Raw genomic sequence first — 25,569 nt, 5'->3', positions numbered from 1 at the left:
CCTACAGATACCAGACTAATAACTTGAAAGTTGCATTTTTGACATTTTATGAGAATATAGTGCACAGTTTGTCATGTTTTTTAAATAACATTATTTAAATGATTTTCTAATGGATTCCTTAAAAAAAGCACAAAGGAGTACAAACTCCTCTGTGAGTACTAGAATGAGCTATAGAAAATATTAATTAAGTTGAAATGAATTAATTTGTCCAAGGAGAATTTCTGGACCACTAATTAAAGTTACAAATGCTTTTCTTCTGCTTTATATTTCATCAAGAACCTCCTGTGACATCTGAACTCACAAGTACTGTAATTACAAATTACTAGAGATTTGGCAGTTACAAATTAAACAGCATTACTTAATGGGAAAGATACTAAAAATAGGCTTGAGAGGCACATATTAAATTCCCAGACCTCCTGCTTACTTAGGAAAGTCATTCTCTTCTCTATTTGTGAGTTTCCCCTTGGCAAAGCAGCTACTGAAAATGTTTCTATACAACAGCCTCATTAAGCATTCTTATTAGTTCCTTATTATTGAATTTTAATCTACTATGATTTAGAAATTCCATGGTTATTATCTACTCAGTAAAAAAGCCTATATATTATAGCAGCTAAAAAAATCCAATTAACATGTGTTAATCCAATAACTATGTGTTAAAATACAATAATTATCAGAAAGAAATAATTCAAGTATTTTCCACCTCTTATTTTAGAACAGTTACGGTTCCTTGTGAATTAAACATACAATGTACTTATGTTTATTTTCTTTTGACTTGCTGTTCTGTTTCAGTATGTAGATGCTCAAATCACTGGTTCAGTGTCGTGAGTTTTACTTTGTCTGTAAAAACTTAACTACTGTACCACTTCAGCTTTTCAACCTCAAACCTTTCTGCCAAGAAAGACCACTGAAAAAACACCAAAGTAACATAAAAAAAATATTTTCTAAACTGGTCATTCAGAGCAAGCAAAACTTTGTGGTATTTTTGTCTGGTATTTTTTGAAGTGCGTAACATGCTTCATTTGTCACTAAAATGCTATATTCTTGCATACCTCCCACCCTTTCAATCTGAGCTCCAAGAATGGATTCTTAATGGAAAAAAATTATATAACTCTACCTAGTAAAAACTATGAAGAGGAAAAAAAATCTTAGCTATTCCTCAAAGTACTGCATTTCCTTGCAAATTAAATTCCCTGAGATTCCTCCTTTAATTTAACCATATTAGAAATAAATATTTTCTGTGCTTTAGTTGACATGGTTAAGGTTCTGCTAGGTTTCCTATTTCAAATCTATTCACTTTAAGAAATTAAAATGACAAAACTAGAAAATAATAAATATTTGTTATTCATATTGCCAGTTCATTTTTGGTTCTGTTTTTAGAGGTCACATCTTCATTTTTCTGGAACAGCCTTAAAATAGACCTGCACTACCAATTCACAAAGAAGGATCATTTTACAACCTAAGAGCAAACAATACTTACCAAAGACAAGTATGAACAGCGTATTTAAAGACACCACCCAGAAGACATGTTCCTGTAAGGAGTACAGGGGAAAGAGGAAGGAAGACAACAAGAAAACAGTACATAAATGTCAGTCTTTTAAATAAGTGACTTGACTTTTGTATCTCAATTTCTTATTTCAACAGTCTATTATCACCAGAACTTGCACATCTCATGCTAGAGCCAGGAAGTTTGTGCTCTAACACAAAGACCAAAACACGCAGCTCAGTTATATTCATGAACATTTATCTAGGTAAGTGCACTTACTCTTGCTTGCTTACATTTTGTAAAAGTAGGCTTTTATTTTAAAATCTATACAAAGAGTTCCATCTTTTAAAAGAACTACATAAAAAGTGTGTGGATTTTTTTTTCATAAATAAGAAAATGTTCATCTGAACTTTTAACACTTAGTCTTTGCCACAACAAATGCATTAACAAAACTGACAGCTCTGACTCTAGAAATGACAGCACATCTCCATTTTTTAATATTACTTTTAGCTAAGATGTGACCTCAGCCACAAGTACACTGTATTTTTACTTTTGATATTAATATTTAAGGCAAATGATTAATAACATAATTGTAAACCTAAGGCATCACATTTAGATAAGAGACATTAATCACATTCGAGGTATTTTTCAAACTTAATAATTCAAAGATAGAGTATTTTGAAAATAGAGTCAACTGAAGATCTTAGATTTTAAAATCTAGTCTGTACTAGATGTAGTGGTGTTATGGTGGTATTAGGACAAAAAATATATTTGAAGGATAATTGTATTTTAATTATTGCAAAGATCAAAACATAAGGTTAAAACACATATGTATTTTCAGTGTGTGTTTTTTAAAAGGTCTAGTTTTTATTTACAGTGGAATATGTGATGCAAAGTTATGTACGTCTTTTAAGAAATTCCACTTTTATGCCACACACACCATTAATTTGTAAAACTCCTAAAAACCCAGTTTGCTTGAACATGACATCATATGAAACTCTCTTTGAAGAAATATCTATATGACATGAAAATAAGGACTTCAAATATAATTAAGTATATTAAAAAATGCAGGTACTTAAAAAATCCTTCTACAGAAATTCTTGAAAAGTAGGATTGCACTTACTAAGAAAACCAGAGATCCATCAAGTCCAAGCATCTGTGAAGATAAGAAAGTTATTTTTACTTTTTAGAAAAACTAACCTGAATCTAAAATAAGCCTCTTTCACATTGACCTTTATTGTCTAATGCACTCAAGAGTTTTTAATGGCTCAACCAACAGTACCAGCATATAAATTTTTACCGATAAAGAGAGAAACTAAGTTCTCATTCAACACAGAAAACTCAGGTGTTCAAAGGCAGTGATGTACATGTGGAATATCTGAATACACATGTATCTATATGTGTCAAACCAAACACAGAATCTATTAATTTATAAGCTGTTTCTCTCCATAACTTTGAAGACTTTGACAAAGATTTTGTATTTACAAAATATTGTAGTGATTGAATGGCTATTTAAGTACGTGCTTAATCAACTCAATATTTAAATGCAAGAGCAAATTTTTGTTTCATCCTACTTGCAAAATATCAGTTTATGCTGCACTGAGAAAAGTTAGTATTTTACCCTTTATGACTAAAAGCAGCTACTAACAGGGTAATTTGCTACACTGTATGCTATTAGCTTTTGAATAGAATTGTTTTACAGCTAGAGAAGATCGGAAACAAATTCTTCATCCCTCAGCACAGCTGCTATGGGAAGCATCCACAGAGCAGTCAAAAATAAAGCATCCATTAAAAAAAAAAAAAAATAAAAAATCTCCATTTCCCCCATTTTGAGTGTATCTTACTATTTCAATCCAGACACTCCTACTCCATAATTACCGCTATAAAGTTCCATGTTCAAGGGTCTTTCATACGAGGACTTTGCACTAAGTTCCAAGGTATAAGAGTTGCACATATTCTACAAATCAAACTAAGATGTAAAAAATGTTTGAAAATTCAGAAAACTTGCATGGTATTTTTACAGGATGACATAAAGGAAGAGCCTACCCCAATTTTGATACTAAATGTTAAGTACACATCTATTACCTATGTCAGCACGTAGCACTGGAAGTGGTTATGAGAGTATGCTGAAATTGACTTCTATATTCATGGATAAGCAACAAAATATCATCAGTTAGGAATATATCAGCACTTTCTAGCAAATAAATTGGGTTCAGAAATAGAGCACTTTCATCCTGAAATAAACAACAGATTGGTTCAGGAACCTGAATTTATGTACATCCATTTTTATGAAATATCTCTCAAAACACACTAAGAAGCTTTCAGTAGATTCAAAACAAATATCAAGATGCGCCACTCATGATGAAAACTGTATTTCTGCCACCCTGCAGTCGAGGCAACAACTATACCACAGCCTAGTAGTGTTGCTGGTAAATCACATGAAGCTGCTGCACCTACCTGCAGGCAGATTTTGCTGCATGTGGTGAGCTTTGAACTCAGATGTTGGCTACTTCTAAACCAGCTACACAAACCTAATTTTCAAGTCTCTACCCTACTCCATGATTACAGTGTACATGCATGTCATATTCTAGTTATGGAATTTGCGATCCATAAACAATACAGACGCCATGTTACATTAAAATGCTCCATAATTTTTAGAGAAATACATTGGCTTTTTGCAAAGAAATCTAAACTTCTCTTTTCTTTAATTTAATGCTTTCATGAACACAAAAAATTAAGCATTAAACTACATCTAATGCAACATCTTTGCACTCCTAGTCTGGATCAGTGTCCTCAAAGCAAGCTGCAAGTCACTTCTATACCTCACCAAGTGGAAGACTTCAGAAAAGACAACTAAAACATGTTTTATGCTGCTATTATATACTTATAAGCTGCTACTATACTTAAAATCAAAGAAATGCTTTCTTTTAGGGTTAAGATGTAACAGAATAACATTTTGTTTATAATATAACAACTTTTCTAGGTCACTAAAGGCTCTTACAAAAGAAGGATTTCCAAATCTATCCCAAATGCATTTTAACACAGCAATACTACAAATCATTTCAAGTATGAGCTCGAATTATTAAATTCAAGTAAATGATTCTTACTCACTCGCTCCCAAGTAAGCTCTTCAGCTGCTCGATCCCATTCCAAAGCATTCCAGTTCATGTCATCTGAGGGGACAATGGCCATTTTTACAGCTGTTAGATCACTCAAAACAAGATGTAACCACTCCATGTTATGTTCTAAATGAACAAAAAGACTTGAGTGCATAATATTCATCTTATAACTGCTGACAGCTTTTCAGCAAGCAGATGCTTCAGCACTCAAAACACATGAAATTTTCAAAGCCAAGATAAATAAGTTGAAGTGGAAATTTACACAGCTTCCTTCAATTACGACAGTTTGATATTCAATTAACTTGTATTTAGTAAGAACTAGAACATTAATGTTTTGAGTCACCTGTTACCTTGTGCTCCATTGTTTGCATCTGCTGCATCTTCTACTACAGCATCCTCTTCATCTTCATTATCTTCCTCCTCTTCATCTACTTGTTCCTCTTGAATTTCAGGGTTCTCACCTACAACTACATTCTCAGCTGCTGGGTTAGCAGGTTGATCAAGCACAGCATTTTCAACACCTCCATTTACAGCAGCCTGAGCCTGTAGAAACAGGATTTAGTACTAGGTTAAATTGATCAAGCACTCTTCATGCTTTTATCCTGTATATATATGAAACCGAACAGAATTTTAAAAAGTCAATAATATATTTTCTAGCTAAGAATTACACTTGGGACCACTAAACTTTTAAAAACAGGAAAAGAAATATTCAGATAACTTTACAGAGTAGTTGAGGTAGGAAAGGGCCTCTAGAGATCATCTAGCCAACCTGACTACTCAAAGCAGGGTCAGCTATGGCAGGGTCATTGCTGTTTCCACTTGGCTTTTGAGCCACCTTTTCCTGAGGTGGAAACTTTGCAACCTCTCTAAGCAACCTGTTCCAGTAGGTAATCACAGTACCAGTATATTAAAAAAAAGCCAAAAGCCACCTGTTTTTTTTTAATCTAAATGGAATTTTCTGCATTTTAATTTAAGCCTACTGCCTATGGTCCTGTCACTCAATACCAGCAAGACAACCATAGCTCTGTCTTCTTTACAGCCCTCAATCAGGCATTCACACAGACTGGTAAGGTCCACCCTGAGTATTACCATTTTCAAACTAAATAATTCCAGTTCTCTTAGCCTCTTATCATGTCAGATGTTCCAGTCCTTCAATCATTTCTGTTGGCTCTTCACTGCACTCACTCCAGTCTGTCCATACTCTTTTGTACTGGGGGACCCTAAAACTGGATACAGCACTCCAGATGTGGTTTCACCAGTGCTCAATAGAGGGAAACTCCCTCATGAGTTGAGGGAGAAAGATGATAATTCAAGGCCAACTCAAGTCAGTCACGAAGACGAGAATCTGTCTTTTAAAAACTGACATTTACTAAAACAAAACCAACATTTTGAATTATCTCTTCCCTATGTGCGGATCGCTTATATGATCACTTCTTCACCCAAGAGGCTCCTAAAAGCACTGAAGGAGTGCACATGCATGTGTGGGGAGTGGGGAGGGCACAGAAGCTCCAACTTCAGTGGTGCCAACAAAACTTTCAATTTCTTTGAGAACAGTGAATTGTTACCCCATGAACTACCAGCATACTTACAAAAAAGACAAAATAAAAGCAAGCTTCAATTTCATTGACTGTGCCTGAGAATTCAGCTTTATGTGCATAAAACTATCTTAAAAATGATAAAGATACAGAGCTAAGAATCTATGCAATGCTACACAATAAAACAACTTCAAAAACCTAACAGCGGTGTCACCGAGTTTATATAGGAAGAAGTGTTCAACTTCTGTAACAATAAAGATACCATGAAGTAAAATAACATTACTGTTGTGTTCTGATAAAGTATTTACTCTCAGTATTATATACATTTTCTAAATTAATTGTGAACTAATGAGCAGTACGTTTTACCTCATTTTGTTGACCAACACCATTGAGTGGCTGTTGTTGATTTTGTTCCAACCACTGTGGTGCTCCTCCATGGACGATCTGCTCACGTAACCATACAAGGCTGATAAATGCACACAGAGTGCATGTCACCACAAAACAGCCCTGCAAACAGTCAGCCAGTAAGTTCTCCCTGTTTAAAAAAAAATTAAATTAATGAAAACAATATTTTGCTGGTAACACTACCAAGTAGCTTAGAAAAAACAATCTTCCAGAATAGCAAAAGAAACACAACAGTCACTAAGTAAATGGTTTGATATAGTAAGAGGTTTACTTAAATGGCTAAATGCATAGTATCCAGTCCACCTAAGCATTTTATCTGCTGAGCTACCTGAACCAGAAGAATGGGACTGTAGGGTTTCCCTTCAACTGCTCTACATTTCAGGTAGCATTTTACCTCATATACTATCTCTATACCTTGAAAATCTTAATCAATCAGATCATACACAAATGTATAGCAGCAGCAAAGCAAAGTTCAGCCAGCCAACCAAAACCAGGGTTTCATGCAATGCAAGAGGTACTTAAACCATCTTAAGCAATTCTTATCCCTATTTTCAGGTACCTCATTGGAAACTACAACATGTTCTTAAAAATAAGTAAGAAACATAGCACCATAGTACTCTGCCATCTTCAAAGAAGCATCAGTCTGGTCCCCCTTGAAGCTGCACAGTTGTGCCTGCACAGCACAGTGAATACCATGGGGACATGAAATCCAAATGAAAAGACGACACAAGAGGCTACTGTAATTGACTCTGCCAAAGAAATAAATGTCAAAACACAGTTTCACACCCCATTAAAATCTGACAAATACTTGAGTCCCTTATTTTTTCCCTAGACTGTAATAGACAAGAGGTGCTCTAGGTTCAGTTGTTTCAGATTCTTCTCCAAAAAATAAAAACAGAATCTACACTACAGAGATAATAGGAAATATACTGTTATTAGACTGAAACAAGCATCTCTCTCCAATAGTGAAAATAAGTTAAATGCAACTTGACCTGATTTCTCAAATCTAATAGCCCAATTGAGATGACTTAGCTGAACCACAGAGAACATTCATTCCAAATTTGCTTCATGTGCAGCTGATTCTACTTAAACTCAGTTTCAGTTCCTCATGTTAAAGATAATGAGAAAGTAAGAGGCTTGAATTTAAGTAAGCTTGGAATTCTGCTCTTTGGTATTTACTGATTCTTTAGGCAAAATTGATTTTAAAAGGACAAGGAAAGACAATGTGCAATAGCAGATGGTGATTGAAGCATTAAAAATCCAAGTATCAGCTAGAAGGAAATCTGATAAAAAATAATCTCTCTCACATAAGAGACTCAGAATGGATAAAATTAAATTCAAAATATAAAAATGCAACAAAAACCAGGAAGTGACATTATTAGTGACACATTTCTTAATATTCTACTATGTATCTGATTTAAACCATAGGAAATTAATTTTTTTTAATTATTAAGTCTGCAGCATAAGTTTTCTTAACGTCAAATACAAGTTTTCATTAACCAGGGCCTGCTTTGTAGTCAGTTTTCCAGATCCAAAGATCCTGAATAATGGGACTCCAAAGTGAAATAATTTCTATTGTAATGGTGTTGTCCATACATCTGGTTGTGCAAAGTGTAATGGGCAGTTGATGATTAAGATGGCAGAAGATAACAAATGTAACTGGATGAAAGAGACACTAAGTTCCAAAGTTACTGTTTTCAGGGTAATCTGACTAAAACAGGTTTTTAGATCAAACTGCTGAAGTACTTACGTGGACAGAATATCTAATGGCAGTGTCAGTAGTGAGCTCACAGAGCCAGTAAACAAGCACTTGTAGATACGACCTGCATGAATAAACAGAAGCTTTGCATGAACTCGATTTTGGCTACAGCTTCACTTGGAAAGGACCCCCAGGTACCCCCTTTTCACCTGGTATTCAACTAAATTTATGACATGGAAGAAAATCTCAGCTTTCAGTGCATGAACAGAACTCAAGATCATAAACAACCATGTGGAACAAAGCTGTATTTTAGCTGCATATCTTTAAAAGTACACATTCAAAGTGTAAGAACTGCCATACTAGATCAGACCTAAGATTCTTCCAGACCTGTGAACATCACTGGTCACACTAATGGATGCCTAAGGAAGAATATGGAAGCAGGTTAAAGACACTTGCAGTGATACTTCTTCAGTACATACAGTGATACTTCTTCTCATATGCTTCACTTCCTATTCCAAAATATTTCACAGCTAATTAATCCTTGATGCAATTTCCCCCTTTAATTTGCTCAATCACATTTTGAATGTGTATAAACTTCTGGTGTTATATCATGTCGCAAGGACCATCACTATTTCATCATCTGTTTTAAGTAACTATTTTATGGATTAATAGATGATGCTAGTAAATGTTAGCTTTTTATCATGATGTGTATTTAAAAAGTAGGTCATCAGTGTATATGGTCTACTTCAGAAAATTAGGTGATGCCAATATTGTGCTATTCTCAAACTAAGTCTGTGCCAGCTACAAATAAAACCACAGAACATACCAAGAAACTGTCTGGGGAGAATCATTTACTCCCCTGCTCTTTTGTTCGAGGGGCATATTATGGTTTGTAAAGATGCACTTCCAATTATTTCCTTGACTGAACACTATAGCCTTTCTGTCTTTCTCCATTTTCTGTGTATTCTTAGCTTGTTGAAACATCCATAGTTCTTTCTCTGTCTCTATTTGGAAAGTAAATTTTAAACTGGATACTAGAGTAATTTAAATGTGCACGCTCTTTTCTACTGGATTCCTTTACTACTTACATGACTTTGAGATTTTAAGAGTTTCACAAATCAATTTGTCCATGACTGTAAAGGAATTTTACTTTTCACATAAAAAACCCCTGTACTTTCATTTAGAGATGGTTAATAAAAACAGGACAACTCTTCTATCCTAATACTAATAAATGGCATAAAATAAAACCTTTCATGTAGATTTTTAAGAAGAAAACTGAGAAGAGGCATTTTATTGGAGTAAGACACTTAAAAGCTCTTTCATGCATTCTCTCCTATGTCTTAACAACTTTCTGCATTGCACTACTGGCTTAAGAGTCAAACAGGTAGAATTTCTAAGTGAAAATAAATGAAATAGCATCTTTGAATTTTTTTTTTGTTTTGATAAACAATAATGGTCTCACAAAACTTTGTTGCAGGAAGCAGCATCTTTCCCTGTGTATAAAAGCATTATGTACAGAAAATTAATACTTACATGCAGTAAGAGGTACTACTCCCAACCATGCAAAGGCCACAAGTGTATAATGAAACCAGTATCGTATTGCTGTGCCAATACTCGTAACCAGTCCAGCAAAGATGTCTTGGATTGGAAGCCGTGAAGGCATATCTGGGGAATAAACTGTGTAGAAAAGGCACTTATGAAACCGTTTGTCCTTTAGAGAAGCATTTATGTAGAAGTCCTGCCAAACTGTTTGCATCTGACAAAAGCTTACTAGAAGAATAAGCATATTTTATGTTCTCAAGAGATGACTCCAAACAAACAACAAAAAAGAATTCACGTAACACATTTGTTTCATTGTGTACTGAGTGGAATGGGAAAATTAATAAGCTCCATGCCAGTTTTTGACCTAAGAGAAGTTTTTTTAATAGCTTTATTTGTTAACTGTAAACTCCAATGACCTAAAATTAAGCTCAAGAAAAAGCAGATTCTAGAATCAGTATCACTCTCACTCAACACTACCTCAAAGATTCCTCTGTTATTTATAAACCTAGTTCATGGACAAGGCCTGAGGAACAACAGCAATTAGCAATTTTGCACACTATCCATTTGTTCGTGCTAGATAATTTACATCTTACTTGCCATCCAACAGCACAGACCAAAAATACCCCCAGCAAAATAAAAGCAGCACACAGGGAGTAAAATTCAAGAGAACTGTTTAAGTATTCACAGACATTGAAATTTACACAATTTATGATTGACTTTCAACAGAGATCTGTTTCATATCATGCAGAATTTCTTCTAAGGACACTCCTATTACAGAGCACAATGCAAATCTCTCATCCTGCACAGATATTCTCATAATACTAAATTTTCTTGACTTTTTAAACTCAACACCTATATGCCCGTCCCCACTCAAAAGCCAAGAAAAACAGCGGTGAGGTCTTCTTTTTGCAAACATTTTGAAAACATGTAACAATTTCATTACATGTACTTAGTTTCTACACACTTACATGGATACTAAGAAGTGGTAATACACACTATCAATAACAGATTTGAATAAAGAAGATAAACGATATTTGGGAGCTGCACAAAGACATTGCTGCCTGGATGTTATGTTGGAAACATCGGTGCTTGAAGACTTTAACACTATGGACTATCTTTTAAAACCTTACATACTTCTAACTACATCAGGAAACTCAATTTTTTTAAGAACAAATAGAAGTTTTCAATTCCTTTCATGAGCAATCCTTTAAGAGTCTAACAAATACTGCTTTATGCTATGTACCTGCAGCCCCTTCACCTACATTCTCAATCATCCTTTCACTAGTCTCAGAGAAGAAGCCTCTACAGGAGTAAGAAATTATTTTCTCCCCAGGGCTATTTCCTTCAGTTTCTGTATTGTAAAGAGAGCCCAAGAATACAGACGAACAGTATCAACATCCAGAAGTAGTCAAAGAATGGGGAGAGATTGGTGCATTACAGCAATATGTGGATTATAACTGACACAAAGTAACAACAAAACAGTACCCCGAGACAAGTAGCAACTGGTTTGAAATTTCAAAGCTTGTTATTCGCCAGGTATCTGGCAGGGAACTGGAATTCATAAAACAAAGGACTAAAAGCATAACACTAGGGAACTGTAGCTGTGAGAACATAGAGCAGTGAATTGAAAGCAGGACACAAACATATTTTGACATCCTCCTACAATTTTCTTGTTACAGAAACAGATTTAGTACACATTTTGGAACCATAGAAAATGCCAACCAAGTCTAACTAATGATCTTAACTCACACTGAACAAACATTCTAGAAACTTTCTGCCACAGGAGACAAAAAAGCTTTGTCAAGGGTGAAAAAGTATATCTATTTAGAGTATATCTGTTAAATATTTATGGTACTACTCATAGACAATTCAGGAGATACTTTGAGAACTTTCTCATTTTCAGAAAGTATATTTTGATCAACACTTTGCAACAAGGACTACACAGAAAACATTTACTTTGTATTAATGATTTGTTAGGGACAAGTTGTTAAGTTGGAAAGATTTGAAATTTAAAAAATTTTAAAAAGCATCTTCCAGGAATTACCGAACACAAACACGGAACTGTAAAAAAAAAATGTCCACCCTAACTTAAAGCAGAATGTGCTTATAAAAGCTGGCACTTTGCATGCTCACTTTTCTAAAGGCTTTAGAGTTACAACACAGCTTTTTCAAATAAAAGAACAATGTAGCTACTACTCAGAGAACACAAGCTATATCCCCCAAATTTTAACAATTTGGTGATTTTAGATGATTTCAGAAGTTGAGGGTGGGAAGAAAGCTTTTTTTCCTGGGCACACTTCAAAATACAGCTTTTTCCACTAGAAGCTTTATACCATGATGATAAGGTAAAATCCTTCTATGTCCTGCAACACTCAGGTGCATGAAATGCAGGAATTCCTAGCATGATAGGAACCCCTGGTGTGCAAGCACCCTGCACCACTGAAGCTTGCTGCCAGTGATTTTCATAGCTTATCTCCCCACCTGTGTCTGTCACCCAGTGCCATTTTCTGTCCACACTGCACCTCCCTTTACCCACTCTCCAGTATCACTTTGAGGCCTGACACCTTGACCCCTGCCACCACAGCATCCATCCTCCTCATTCACTTCTGCACATACATCCTCCCATCCTCCTCACTGCAACTCCACCCCTTACTTTCCATCCCAGTAATCTTTCCTAACTCAGTTTGACAAAGCAAATTCCTGCATTATTTACCACAGTTCTTCCAAATAAAAATCTTTCTACTAGAGACCAATTGAAACAATAGTTTGTCTTTTTTTCTATTACAGCATGAAATTCAAACAGACTTTGGGGGAGTTTTTAATGGGTTTAGCTCAACTTCCTTGAGTTGTACAGGTAATAGGAAAACTAATAGAAAGCTTTTTGGATACTTAGGTCACACCTATGCAGTGTAACTGCTAATTTAGTTGTGAATTCTAAATTTAGGTGGATTTTTTTTGTTTGGTTGGTTGTTTTCAGGAGGTGGGGTTTTGTTTTATGCTCCCCTCCTCTCTCGTAAGCCTAACTTTTCCAGGAAAACAATTATTAATTTTACTTTTCAAAAACAGACAGTATGAAAAAAAAAATCTGCTCTTACACTGACACAAATAAGTTAGAAAAAACACAAGGCTACCTTTAGAAGCTGTCATTTAAGCTACTTCACAGACTCATCACACTTGCAACCCTCTTACCCATAGACTCTTTATTTACTACATTTGCAAGCCATTTATATGCCACCTCAGTCACCCTCGTGCACTGATCGTGAAATAAGACTGTGTAACTTCTAAGTAAAAACCATATATTTGATAGCTCCTGAGTGAAAGTACTGGTTTGGTAAAACAGGGCTTGTGAGTTATTCTTTAGGTTGGAACAGATGATCTTCCTAAGACCATTCCAACCCAAGCCATTCTATGTTTCTGTGTTTTTCACTCTTCAAACACATCCAGACTTTGCTTCAGACCACTAAGGTAAAAGCAAAAAAACTCTACTCCTTCTCCGACAAGCACAGCTCTAACAAATATATGAAATAACATTCATATAAATCTCAGCTGTGTGTATACTCTGCACAATAGAGCTGGCAGAAGACACAATGAATTCTGCGCCAGCATGTAGTATTTTGTTCCAGAAGTTTATTTTTTGAAATTAGCCTTTGCAGAAATTCTGAAGCTATGGACTACTGTGTTAAAAGTTTATCAAAACAAACAGGTAAAGAAATCAGTTTAATATATCCTTCAATAATGTAATATCCAAATTACATTATAAGGAACACTCTATTCATACGGCTTCCTTTAGTTTTACAGTCTTTGTTTTAACGAAGCTTGTGACATTGTATGAACAACATACCAGCAATGAAGCTGCACAGGAAGCACAGAAATTAACCCATCCCAATCCTCAGACAAAGATCAGCCTAGTCTGCTTCCATAATTGTGTTTTTGACACTATTTATGTTAACATTACCTCCTACAGAATGGAGAAGTTTTGACAACTGTATTTTCTTGGGAAATACAGCCTCACTGTCTTTCATGTGTCAGTGCTTATGTTTAGTGTAGCACCAACAGAAGCACATCCTTGCACACGACAAAAGAAAGTGCGTGTGTGGAGGAAAAGAACACAGCGTAGTTGCTCTTTAAAAACTCAGGAAGAAAACTCAGAAATTAAAAATTAACGAGTACCATGACAATCGAAAAATGTCTAAAGCTACTTTCTTTCATAGTTGTATTAACTCTTAACTTGTAGAACATCAGAAAAGGAATTAATTTTAAAACATAAAAAATTTAGCTTTAAAGAATGCATTTGAAATCATGTCATTTACCTACATGACTAAACACATTTAGAGAATGATGCTATTATTAAAAAGAAAAATTTGTTCCTCTGTATTCCTGCCAAAATACAAGATGAATCTTCTCCTTTTTCCTTCCTTCCAAACAATAACTACACTAGCAGTTCAGGTGCTAAAAATAATTCCCAAAATGTTACAGAACTTAGAGAATAAATGCACTAGAAACAGTTTATGAATACTCCATACATGAGAAATTACACTAGCAAGGGAAAATTCTTGACAGAATGACAGCAACAGCCTTAGCAAGCAAACCAAGCTAAATAACAGAGGAGTTGCTGGTATTACTGCACTAATAATCTATTACACTATTAGTACTTGTCTGCTGGAGCACAGATATTAATTACATGCACGTGTTTATTTGACCATATCCCGTGGTGAATTGACTTATCTGAAAATGTGTTACACCTGGCATGTTTACAGGCCAGATCCAACTTTGCTTGGGATGACTGGCATATACACAAGTCCCTTTTTTTTCTGCCTTATCATTCTCCCTCCAGCACCTGTGACTCCTTCCCTGCTCCCACAAGCAGATCCAGTTTCCAGACTGGACAGCCACATTATCTTCCAAAGAAAGAAGGATAAGAGAAATTAAGGAAACCATAACTGCATGAGTATTGGGTGTGAGGGGAAACAATGAAACAAGACCCCATGGGTAGGGAGGGCAGGAGGAATCTCTGCAGACTACCTGACTTGCTACCACCGTGTGAAGCCTAGTAGGAAAAAGCACACTGCAATGTGGAAAGCCGAGAAGGAAACCTTATCAGCTGAGCCTGCTCAGTCAGGGGAGTGACAAGTGTGTGGCAGAGGATAAGCAGACCTTTACTAGGGGCTGAAGGTAGATGACACACTCTATTGCATGAGGAAGAAAGAGATTCCTTATTACGAATTTCAAAGCTCCTATGAAAAATGGTAACTTTTTTGAGCCACATTAACTCAACTAAGTTTTCTCCCCTGTCCATAACCTGCAAGTACATTACAAGCTGCGCTGGCAACAGCAGGTCAGTAAAGAATTAACTTCTGCAGGAACACCTCTGTCGATAAAGGCAGTAACTAAGCTTCCTCTTATCAATAGTAACATGCATATAAAGTGTATTTAGTTTAGAATGTCTCATCCTCTTTTCCTAGATCCCAAGGAAAACACTATAAACGTTTTTTATTTGCTTTTTTCTTTTCATACAAAACTAGAAAGTCTTCTTTCTTAACAACTAATAAATCACTGAAATGCCATTTTCTGGTCTTGCACACTAAGTTCTGTAGAGGACCTGGTCACAGTATGCAATTTTGAAAGTGGCTAATTAGCTTGCAAGGAGATTCAGAACTGCATATCACTTTTAGTTTGTGAAAGCTCCATACAGAAGTAATATAATGCCTTTATAAAAATATGTAACAAATAAAACCTGCAAGCAGATGATCTCTAACACTCCTCATACAGGTCACGGTAGTATTTAAGAATAATAACTGGAAAGCACTACTGTGTTCCAAGACAGAGTTAATACTGCATATTTCACCGATGGTCTGATGTGTCTAATTAATTGTTAGCAGAAATACATTATACCAAGGTTCAACATATAGAGAGAAGGTGCATTAAGGGATTTTTGGAACAGAAAACACATGAACTAAATCACCTTAGCATCTGTTTTCTCTACCAAAGTAGAAAACTAGGAGGAAAAAAACCCCAACACACAAAGAAAGGTCAAAGGGGAGCAGGAATAAATCAATAAATTTAAAGAGAAAAATGTAGCATAAAACCCACTTTACCTGCCCATCAGACAATAAACTGATAACACTAAATAATACTAGCCTGCTACCTCAATTATTACTACTACAATCAGTTAAAATGTAATTAAGAATCCTCTGGGAACTATATGAATATTCTTCATTGAAGTTGCCTAACCTATTTAGTTGTATCTAACATAAAAGGCAATTTAATACTGGGTAGTTAGCATATCTTGACTGAAATGTAAGTGGAATAATCATAATTTCTATTATCTGTCAAGATCACTTGAACTGAAACTCACAGAAGCCAAGTATTAGTGTTGCAGGTAGATCCTTTAAAGGTAACTGAAAACTGCCTTTCAAATTAAAATTTTGCCATGGTTTCACTTTACCATTCAGACTTCCAAAAACTCAAATTTATCAATGAAGCTGAAAACATGCAACACTGTAATGCTGGCCACAAAAGAATGGCACTGAGGCTGTCAGAAAAAGGTACAGTATAATACTTTTTATGTCTCACTTAAGATTATGAAAGAACCAAATTATCCATTAATTAAGCAATTCACAGTCTGCAATAACATGCATAAAAACTGCAATTAAAACAAGAATACAGAAGTTATGCCACAAGTTTGGATCTATCACACTGAAAAGTAATCACATCATAGATATTATATGAGAAAAATTCTGAAAAAATAGGAGCAAGTTAAACATACTTACTTGGTGTGAAAGCAAATCTGTGCTTACATAATTCACAGTATTCTTTTCTGCTGTGTTTAAGCCACTGAACTAAGCTGCAATAAAAAGTGATCACATTAACACACGCTATACATCTCTCAGCCCTATCCCTCCATTAAGGAAAACACACCAATTCTCTGCTTTCACACTTAAACCAGGAGATTTGTACTGTTAATCAGGACTTAAATTAGCATGTTTATTAAGTCCATTGAGGCCATGAAGTAAGTTTCAAACAGTAGAGAAAGCCAAACAGACATGTGTCACAGTGTTGATAAAGAACATTCTTTGAGTACATTATTGATCAAAGCAGACATCATAGCATGGACATCCACCTGTGACACCAATTCTTACAAATACTTCAAGATATGACATAGAGATGCACACAGCTAGCATTTAGAACTGCTGTATTTGTGAAAGAAGGACTATTAAAATACCATCAGAAATGACCATAATAGACCAGAACTACAGCTTTTACTTTAGCACTTCCTGATCAAACACACCTCAAAGTCACTAAAAAGCACTAGGGTGTTGTTTTTTTTTTGGTTTTTTTTTGTTTTTTTTTTCTGTGAGGTTTGATGTTCTTTCTATTCACAACTATAAGTGGGCAAAAAAACCCCAACTGATTTTTCTACTTAGTTTTCATAAAGCTGACATACAACCCGAACTGCAATCCCAAACACAAATAATTATCAGTGCTTGCTTTCCATATATAATTATTAAATTTTTCCTGAATTGTAATGAATCATCATGTAAACAACATCACAACCCCAAACACTTTTCCACTGAAATTTTTTTTTCACTAGTTAACTTGAAGACTTGAAGTACTTCTAGAAACATGTCAATATGTTTTCATTAGGAAAAAGAAAATTAAGAAACACACAGACACAGAACTCACCATTCCTGATGAATAAATTTAATACTGCCAGTACACACACATGGATGATAGAGAGGTTTCTCAGGAGTTCCTTCTGACCGACAGACTCTGCATATATCTGCTGACAAGGACAAAAAACATATTACACTACAGCTTAAAGAACTTGAATTTTCAAGACAACTGACACAATTACATTCTACAAAGTTTACCGTGTAGCAAAATGAAGCCAGAATAACTTGAAAGAGGATGAAAGACAGATTTCATCTGATGCAAGACAGAGACTGGGAGATCACCAGAAAGAGCAACGAGAACATTATCTGCCTGATCATGTTACATAAACTCAAAACACGTCTTATGAAATTTTAGGATTTCTAGGAAATAGACACAGTAAAACTACAGGAGGATGTGTTTTCTACCTAAAGAGTTATCACTAAAACAACATAAAAACTGTTAAGGATAATTTTCTTGAATGTGGATACTTCGAAAAATTCCATCTCAGTTTGGAAAAAGTTAAACAGAGGCTGAACAGAAGATGTTTAATAATGTTCAACAACGACTTAAATAATTTGCTACTCTTGAACCTAACACACATATTTCCTTGGTGCTCTTGATGAAAGGAAAAAAAAATCCAAAATAACAGACACAGATATTTTGCAATTTGCTACCCAACTTGGAGATAGCCTACTGTCTAGTAAGAAAAGCCACTTTCTATTTCTTATTTTGTACTTTCAGTAATATTCCCATAGGTCCTGCACCTTCTTTATTCCCTATTTTTGACGTTTTCTTGCAAATAAAGGTTGCAAGAGGTTTTCTGGAGAAACAAGTAAACAAGTGAGCATAAATTTTTCCCTCGAAAAAACAGATGTCTATTTTAAATACCATTCAGTTAGCCAGAGCTCTAAACACACAATTAAATAGAAATAAAAATCAAGTTTTATCTGTTTATTGACAGATGCATGATATTGTCCCTTGACTCTTCCTTTTGCTTCTATTAAGGAGTGAACATAAAATGTCCATTTTTATAGAATATGTGAGTTTGAGATTCCATCTTTTGTTAATTATTTCTCTATCAACAGCAAACATGCATGTTTGTTCCAGTGGAATACATGCATATCAGAGATCTCTGTCAGAAAAATATCAGCTGATGTGAGAATATTGCAAATATGCAATTTCAAGTCTGAATCACCTACCTTTGTTCTTGGCCAAAATCTTCAAAAGTTAATGCTTTTCTACAAAAACTTCCAAAAGGCACCAAAGACTGATTTTTTTTTCTCTAAAGAAGTTGTATTATGACCATATCCATAGTCTATAGAGTATTAGGACAGTTTCTACACATAAAGAGTAAGAATTCAGATTATTCAATTCAAACAATTTTCTATATCTATGAAAGTGTTATTTGAATGAATTCATTATGCAGCATGAAAATCTAGAATTAACAGAAACGGGTATTCAGTATCACATCGGTGCAGCTACAAAGAGACATAAAGAGCACTTCCATCACTGTCACATTTAGCTGCGATGATTTGCAGTATTGCTGCAAACATCAGGAGTCCCTGGTTCCTCTGCTGACAAGAATGACCAGAACTGCTACTTCACTTAACAAACGATTCTTTTATCCCAGAGAGCACTTCCATAGGGATGTCTCTCCAACTGGACACGCAGGCCCTGCCCTACCCACTCACTGTTGCATGCCCACCTCCTCCTGCATTCTTTCCAACAGAGCTGTTTCACTGCAGCAAGTGGACAGCTTTGTAGGCTGGATCAGCCTCACAAGGGGTCAGACAAGCACGAGACAGCACATGAAACCACTGCTTTAAGGATACTCTGGCACCAATGAAAGCAAGCTAAAAGCACACTCTTCCCTGAAGGCTGCCCACTGCTCTCCGAATCTGTCCATTTAATGGCCTGTTGACTCTCACAGCAAACTGTTCACTTATTGTCAAAACTTTTGGGAAAAAGACATTTGCATTACTGTGAGCAAAAGAATTCTTTACTTGAGAAAAGACTGCCTGTTAGCTTACTAAAATAAACTTAAATTTTATTTTTTCAAAGCCATGATAATTTCTAGGTATTTTCACTTGTTTTATAAATCCAAATAAACATATTATGAGTGCAATTGTTTGGACTGTGAAGCAACTGATAGCTTCAAATCAATAAACTCTACTGAGGGTCAATGTGTTAAGCTATGCACCTTATGAACTACAGCCATGGTCAAAGAGAACTGCACCGTGCAAGAGTCACTATTTTTCTATGTGCACACACACTTTGCACCCTGTTCTACAGGCACATTTGTTGGAAAAAATTATCTTGAATAATAAGTTCTTTCCTGTTCCCCTTGAGAATGATTCACTGCCTATTATCTCTCCAACCGAATCCAACACCAGAATATCAAAAAGTGAAGATTATGTTATTTAGCAACACACCGATTTATCTAGAAAGAACCAGAATTACCTATTTTCAGCAAAACCTGGTATCTGGTGCTTTCAGGCGCTGCAGAGAAACAACTTTCACATTCATTCTGAGGTGAAGCAGCTTCCACTTAGGTCTGACCATGACCCCAAACTGCCTCTCTTATCTAAACTCTCTCCAGGCAGTTCAGTTTTCTAGCTCCACAATACAGCTCAGTCAAGCACAAAGCCCATCAGAACCACAATGGCCGTAATACCACTATCAGACAATCACCAGGTCAGAAAGTCCATCTGACACTTTGTAGCAGAAGCTCAAGCACACCATAATATCATATTTCCTCTTCCTCAAGGCACTAACACATTATTTGCTGCTGCTGTTCACAGCTTTCTAACCTTGGGAAGTCTCTTCAGCATTCTGGCAAGCTGCATGAAGTTCTAATAGTAGGATCTGAGGTTTGAAACTGTAGAAGAAGTTGTAACATTCTAGCGGTATTTATGGAAAGTGAGTACACAGACTGGTTACTTTCATGCTACCACTGGGAGCTTTTGAGGGCAACATTGATAATGCCACAATATAATACCTAAGTCTGCATATATATGTACCTTTGTGTGTGTTTATATAGAAAACCAGAAAAGTCCAATTTTCAAGCGTGGAATTTAGCACAAAGGTTTAGTTAAAGAAGACAATGCCTTAAAGAGGTAACTAAAAACCTCCTCTTCTTTGTCTTGCTGGTCTGTTCACCTACTTAAGTCAGGTATGATCAAAGTCTACCACTGGTAACAGCCTGTAACAAATTATCAACTATGCTGTTTGAATTAAATCCACCGGGATGGATTTACCAGCTACTGGAGTGGTGGAAAATCAGGAGGTCATTTCTGAGTATCCACTTCACAGCTTGCAGAAAAACCAGTTTTTCTGGGCAACCAGAGGACAAGCGATGGAAGTTTCACTTTGTGTTTGATTTCATTGGTGTAAGTGACTTGGTCTGCAGAGCTGCAGCAAGCAATTTTAAATGGTAGATTTAAGAAACACTAATATTTTGATAAACCATCAGTGATTGTGGGTATTAAACATGTCTACAGCACAACCCAAAGGACACTACTACAAAGCTGCTGTCTTATTTCATCCAGTGGTTTATGTTTTTCCAGCTTTTTTTGTTTAATCCTCTCAAGCAGGAAAAACAAGTGACACCTGATAAAAAGCTACATTCAAAATAATGCCAAAGTAACAAAAGCCAAAATGCAAAATGCTTTCCTTGAAACTGCTTTGCTACTGCAATATGCATTTGCACTCATTGTTTGAGATGACAAACAAAGCTCAAATACTGCAAGAAACATAGCACAACAAACATCCTTTATGTAGTTTGGTTTACGCTACAATATGAAGTGCTGATTTGTCAAAGTTCTTCAGTATCTGCTTGAACTACATAGTCCCTCTCCCTCTCTGGAGACATTCAAAACCCACCTGGACACATTCCTGTGTCACCTGCTCTAGGTGACCCTGCCTCGGCAGGAGGGTTTGAGAAGATGAACTCCAGAGATACCTTACAACCTTAACAATTCTGTGATTTTGTGATTATCTAAGCATAACAAAAGTGCTGACAAAACATATCCACGTTTCATCTCAAATAAAACAATACCCTTAAAAATGGATACTACACATAAAGCCCCCCTCATGACTATGATATCTTTGACAAGTCTTTTTTTTAAAACTTAGGTAAGTGACTACATATTAGTCTGTTGTAAAAGAGACAGAGAAACAAGTCAGCTGCTGCATATTTCAATTTCCCAAACAGACTGCCCAGCACACGTAACAAAGCTTTGCGAAAGGAGCAGCTATTACTATGCAGCTAAACGCGGAAATGTAAGGCTCCCCGGGCTACAGGGCCGGCCGGGTCCCACACAGTCCTGTGTCCAGGAGGGAGCTGGGGGCAGCGCCCTCCTCGCCGCCTCTCCCGCTGCCCCAGCGTGCGCACCCGGCCTGCTGCTTTCCATCCCGGGGGTCTCATTTCTCCCCCGGGCCCCCACTTCCCCAGGCAAACCCGCAGCCAGCGGAACGCTCCGGCGGGCCCCGGTGCCCAGGTACGGCCCCGCTCCGCGTGTTGCCAGCACCGCCCCCCTTCCCCCCCCGCTCCCCGTTGCCCGTGGTTATGTAAGGGGCACCCGCGCGCCGCCTCACACACTGCCCCCCTCGGTCCGGCCCGGTCCGGCCCCCGCGGCGCGGCGCGGCGGGCCCGGCACGGTGCGGAGGGGCGCGGGGCCCGGCACCTGCAGCCCCGGCGCGAGAAGCCCCTCCGGGCGTGGACAGCCCCCAGCCCGCCCAGCGGGCCCGGTGACACTCTCCTTCTCCTCTCCCGCGCCCCTCCACCCTTCGAAGCTGCCCCGGCAGAGCCCCTGCTCGGGGGCTGGCGGCGGTCGCGGGGCCAGCGCCGTACCTTCCTCAGCGGTCTCCATCTTGCCGGGCTGACGCAGCGCCGGCCGGGCGGGTGGCGTGACCGCGGGGGGCGGGGCCGCGCGCCGAGCGGACGGACCGGCCGCGCCGCCGAGCCCGCGGCCACAGAGCGCGGCCGCGCGGGGACGGAGCGCCGCCCGCCCGCCGCGAGCGCCGCCTGCCGGGCACACGGGCAGGGAGGCCCGGCAGGGCGCAGGGCCGGGCCGGGCCGGGCCGGGCAACTGCTGCGGGGCTGCTCCCCTCTCATCTACAGAAACACGGGGTCAGTTGGGTTGGAAAAGACCTCCGAGATCATCGGGTCCAACCTATGAACGAACACCTCCATGTCAACTAGACCATGGCACAAAGTGCCACATACGGCTTTTCCTTAAACGCCTCCAGGAACGGTGACTCCACCACCTCCCTGGGTAGCCCATTCCAATGCCCAATCACTCTTTCTGTGGAGAAATTCCTCATAATGTCCAATCAGAACCTTCCCGGCTGCATCTTGCCACTATGTCCCCTCTCCTGTCACTAGTTGTCTGGGAAGAAGATGCCGGCCCCGACCCGGCTACAACCTCCTTTCCTGTGATCTCACAGAGAGATAATGTCCTTCCCTGAGCCTCCTTTACTCCAGGCTAAACAACCCGGCTGCCTCAGCCATTCCTCAGGGGACTGGTGTTCCAGACCAGTCACTGGCTTCGCTGTTTCTCTCTGGACACTTTCGAGCACCTCAGTGTCCTGAGTTCAGGGGCCCAGAGCTGGACACAGCACTCGAGTTGTGGCCCCATCAGTGCCAAGTTCAGGGGGACAACCACTGCCCTCGTCCTGCTGGCCACACTGTTCCTGATCCAAGCCAGGATGCCATTGGCCACCCGGACACATGCTGGCTCCTGTTCAGCCAGCTGTTGACCAACACCCCCAGGTCCAGTTCCAATGGGCAGCTTTCCAGACACTCTTCCCCCAGCCTGTAGCGCTGCCTGGGGTTGTTGTGACCCAAGTTCAGGATCCGGCACTTGTCCCAGCAGCTCTGCTAGGGCCCGTCCCCTCCGCTCGGGCGGCAGCGGGCGGGCGGGGGAAGAGCACGGGAGTCGGACAAAATGTAGCTAAAACCGGTTCTAAGTTCTACTCCAAACCAGAGAGAAACGCTGCATCCCCAGGTGAAGTCGGACAGATTTTGAGAGGGTCAGTGTTCCAGAGATCAGGGATGTGTAAGCCCTGGAAACAGCCGTCCTCCTCCTCAGTGTCAAGCGGTTACCCGTGCTGTTCGTCAAATCTCACCGAGCCTTCCAGAGCTGGGGCTTTCCAACAGAGCTAATAAACAGCTCAGCAAAGCACAAAAATCTCTCTTAGCTTAATCATTTATGTTTCCATGTCTTGCTGCCCTACATAGCCGGGGCAGCACGCATTAAAACTTTGTACTCCTCCATGTGCACTGAGAGCTGTCGCTCGGGCTCTGCTGAGTTGGCAGGAATATTGTTAAGGAAGAAAACAATATAATTTTATTCAGGATAGAGAGGAATTCCATCCTGATGAAATGTGTGTGTGCATTGTTTTAGTGCTCCATTGTAGCAGCTGTTTCAACCCCTCTGGTTGATCAATGAGACATAGCAACCCTCAGCTCTCTTTACCCTATGACCCTTTGTGTCCAGCCAGCCATTAAATCCTTTGCATTCAGCCTTCGGGCTTCGTGTCAGCAGCAGAGTGGTTGGTAGTTCAAGTCTGAACTTAGAGTGCAGAGGCAGCAGGTACCCAATTTGCAATTATATAACTCTATTTTTCCTAAACTGTAGCCATGTCGGTTCCTTCAAAATTGCATTTTTCAAGCTGGTGGAGTGTATGATACTGGCCTGTATAAGTAAAAAAAAGATTAAGGAAAAAGTGAAGGCTTCGTATGGCTCTCCAATAGCTGAATAAGTACAGTAAAGTCCTGCAATAAATACACTTGGGCTAGATTGTCATACCAGCTCTTCTGTGTCCCTCCTCTCTGAAAGGCAAGGTGGAAAAATTCCCACTTATAACTTAAAAAAAAAATCTGTTTATTTTAACAATAAGCTAATTTTTGAGCTTCACTTTGCTCAGTGTCAGCAAATTATCTTGGCCTATTAAAAATCTGTCAGCATAGTACTCAGGATGTGGGAAATGTTGCAATTCTAATTTTGTCAGAGCAAGAAAAAAAAATCAATGGAAAAAAACAGGAGAAAAAGCCAAGAAGTTTCAATTTCCAAGTATATTCCTAATTCCCACTCTTTATTTCCCAAACATGTAACCAACCATTATTCATTACAACATTGTTAGTCTACTGTGATAAATGTAAAATAAATGTCAATAGAAGTCTCTAAATTATAATTTGCATTCAAAGACCATGGCTGGTGCTTTCTTCTTACTAAACCTGGGCTATGATTAGTAGTCAATGGAGGAGTCAAACTTCCTGAATGAATATGTAACTTGTGGTTCTTGTTTTGTGCTATGAAATGTGTAGTAGTACTGCACCAAACATAAATTAAGAGATGGGCAAAATGGCTGAGCATCATCAGACACAGCCATGACATAGGGTCCAGACCTGTTTATTTCAGAAACTATTTCTGAGGAGATGCTTGGCTATGCACTGGGGTTTATTCTATGGATTATTAACATTTCAACCAAGGAAAAAAAAAAAACTATTTCTACTGCTATCTTAAGTGAGAGATTAGGTGAATAAACCCAGTCTAAATGATGCTACTGTTTAATGAGTCTGACTGAAAAGACAAACAAGGCTGTTTATATGTCCAGATTTTAAGAACCTAGGCAATACTTGGATAATTAACACAAACCATTTCCATGGAGTAAAGAAGTATTTGCAGAACTTCATGGCTCTTTTCAAGATCGGCAGAATTTGCTTCACCAAATTATTTTTCTTAAGCACAGCAGGGATCTTTTCACATGTGTTGCAGTGGATTTTCTATTTAAAACATAGGCCCTATCAGCTTGGTTGGGATGCTGTCATCAAGCTGAGAATGGAGCCAATGGTTGTTATTACTCTACTTGGGATTCAGAGCTCTGTGGCTGTGGTTACGTGGTGGAGGCCTCCTGTATGCAAAAAAGGCTGCATCGGTCTTTCAGAATATCCCATTCCTAATAACTGTAATATCATTTGAAGTATACAGTTCTTTATCTAAAGTACTCTCATCATGTCCAAGTGAACCTTTTAGATAGTTAGATATTTGTGTCATCAGATTAGAAAGATATTTTTTTTCCTACTTCTTGAACTTTGATCTCCTCGGTAACAAAAGATATGGTGTGAAA

The 25,569-nt window shown here is 38.1% G+C and overlaps 1 protein-coding gene across 3 annotated transcripts in view; it reads right to left on the bottom strand.

The window, feature by feature from the left end:
- The window catches only part of MARCHF6 (membrane associated ring-CH-type finger 6), a 42,624-nt gene extending 20,187 nt beyond the window's left edge, over positions 1–22,437 (bottom strand). Inside the window, exons 1-10 of one of the 3 annotated variants that reach the window (XM_068196775.1) lie at positions 22,289–22,437; positions 17,467–17,563; positions 16,554–16,627; positions 9,775–9,918; positions 8,293–8,365; positions 6,504–6,672; positions 4,953–5,145; positions 4,595–4,656; positions 2,607–2,639; positions 1,478–1,529 (exon numbers count right to left, since the gene is read on the bottom strand). In XM_068196775.1, the coding sequence (XP_068052876.1) occupies positions 1,478–1,529; positions 2,607–2,639; positions 4,595–4,656; positions 4,953–5,145; positions 6,504–6,672; positions 8,293–8,365; positions 9,775–9,918; positions 16,554–16,627; positions 17,467–17,563; positions 22,289–22,307 (916 nt within the window). In that variant the 5' untranslated portion in view covers positions 22,308–22,437. Of the gene's footprint in view, positions 1–1,477; positions 1,530–2,606; positions 2,640–4,594; positions 4,657–4,952; positions 5,146–6,503; positions 6,673–8,292; positions 8,366–9,774; positions 9,919–16,553; positions 16,628–17,466; positions 17,567–17,654; positions 17,725–22,288 lie in introns of those variants that run through there. The other 2 variants (XM_068196769.1, XM_068196762.1) reach the window with 2 other exon arrangements.
- Between the last annotated feature and the right edge of the window lie 3,132 nt (positions 22,438–25,569).

Source organism: Anomalospiza imberbis, chromosome 1 (assembly GCF_031753505.1).
Source record: "Anomalospiza imberbis isolate Cuckoo-Finch-1a 21T00152 chromosome 1, ASM3175350v1, whole genome shotgun sequence".
Taxonomy (NCBI): Eukaryota; Metazoa; Chordata; class Aves; order Passeriformes; family Viduidae; genus Anomalospiza; species Anomalospiza imberbis.
Note: the sequence above shows the minus strand (reverse complement) of the source record. Positions and strands in the feature narration are given on the sequence as shown.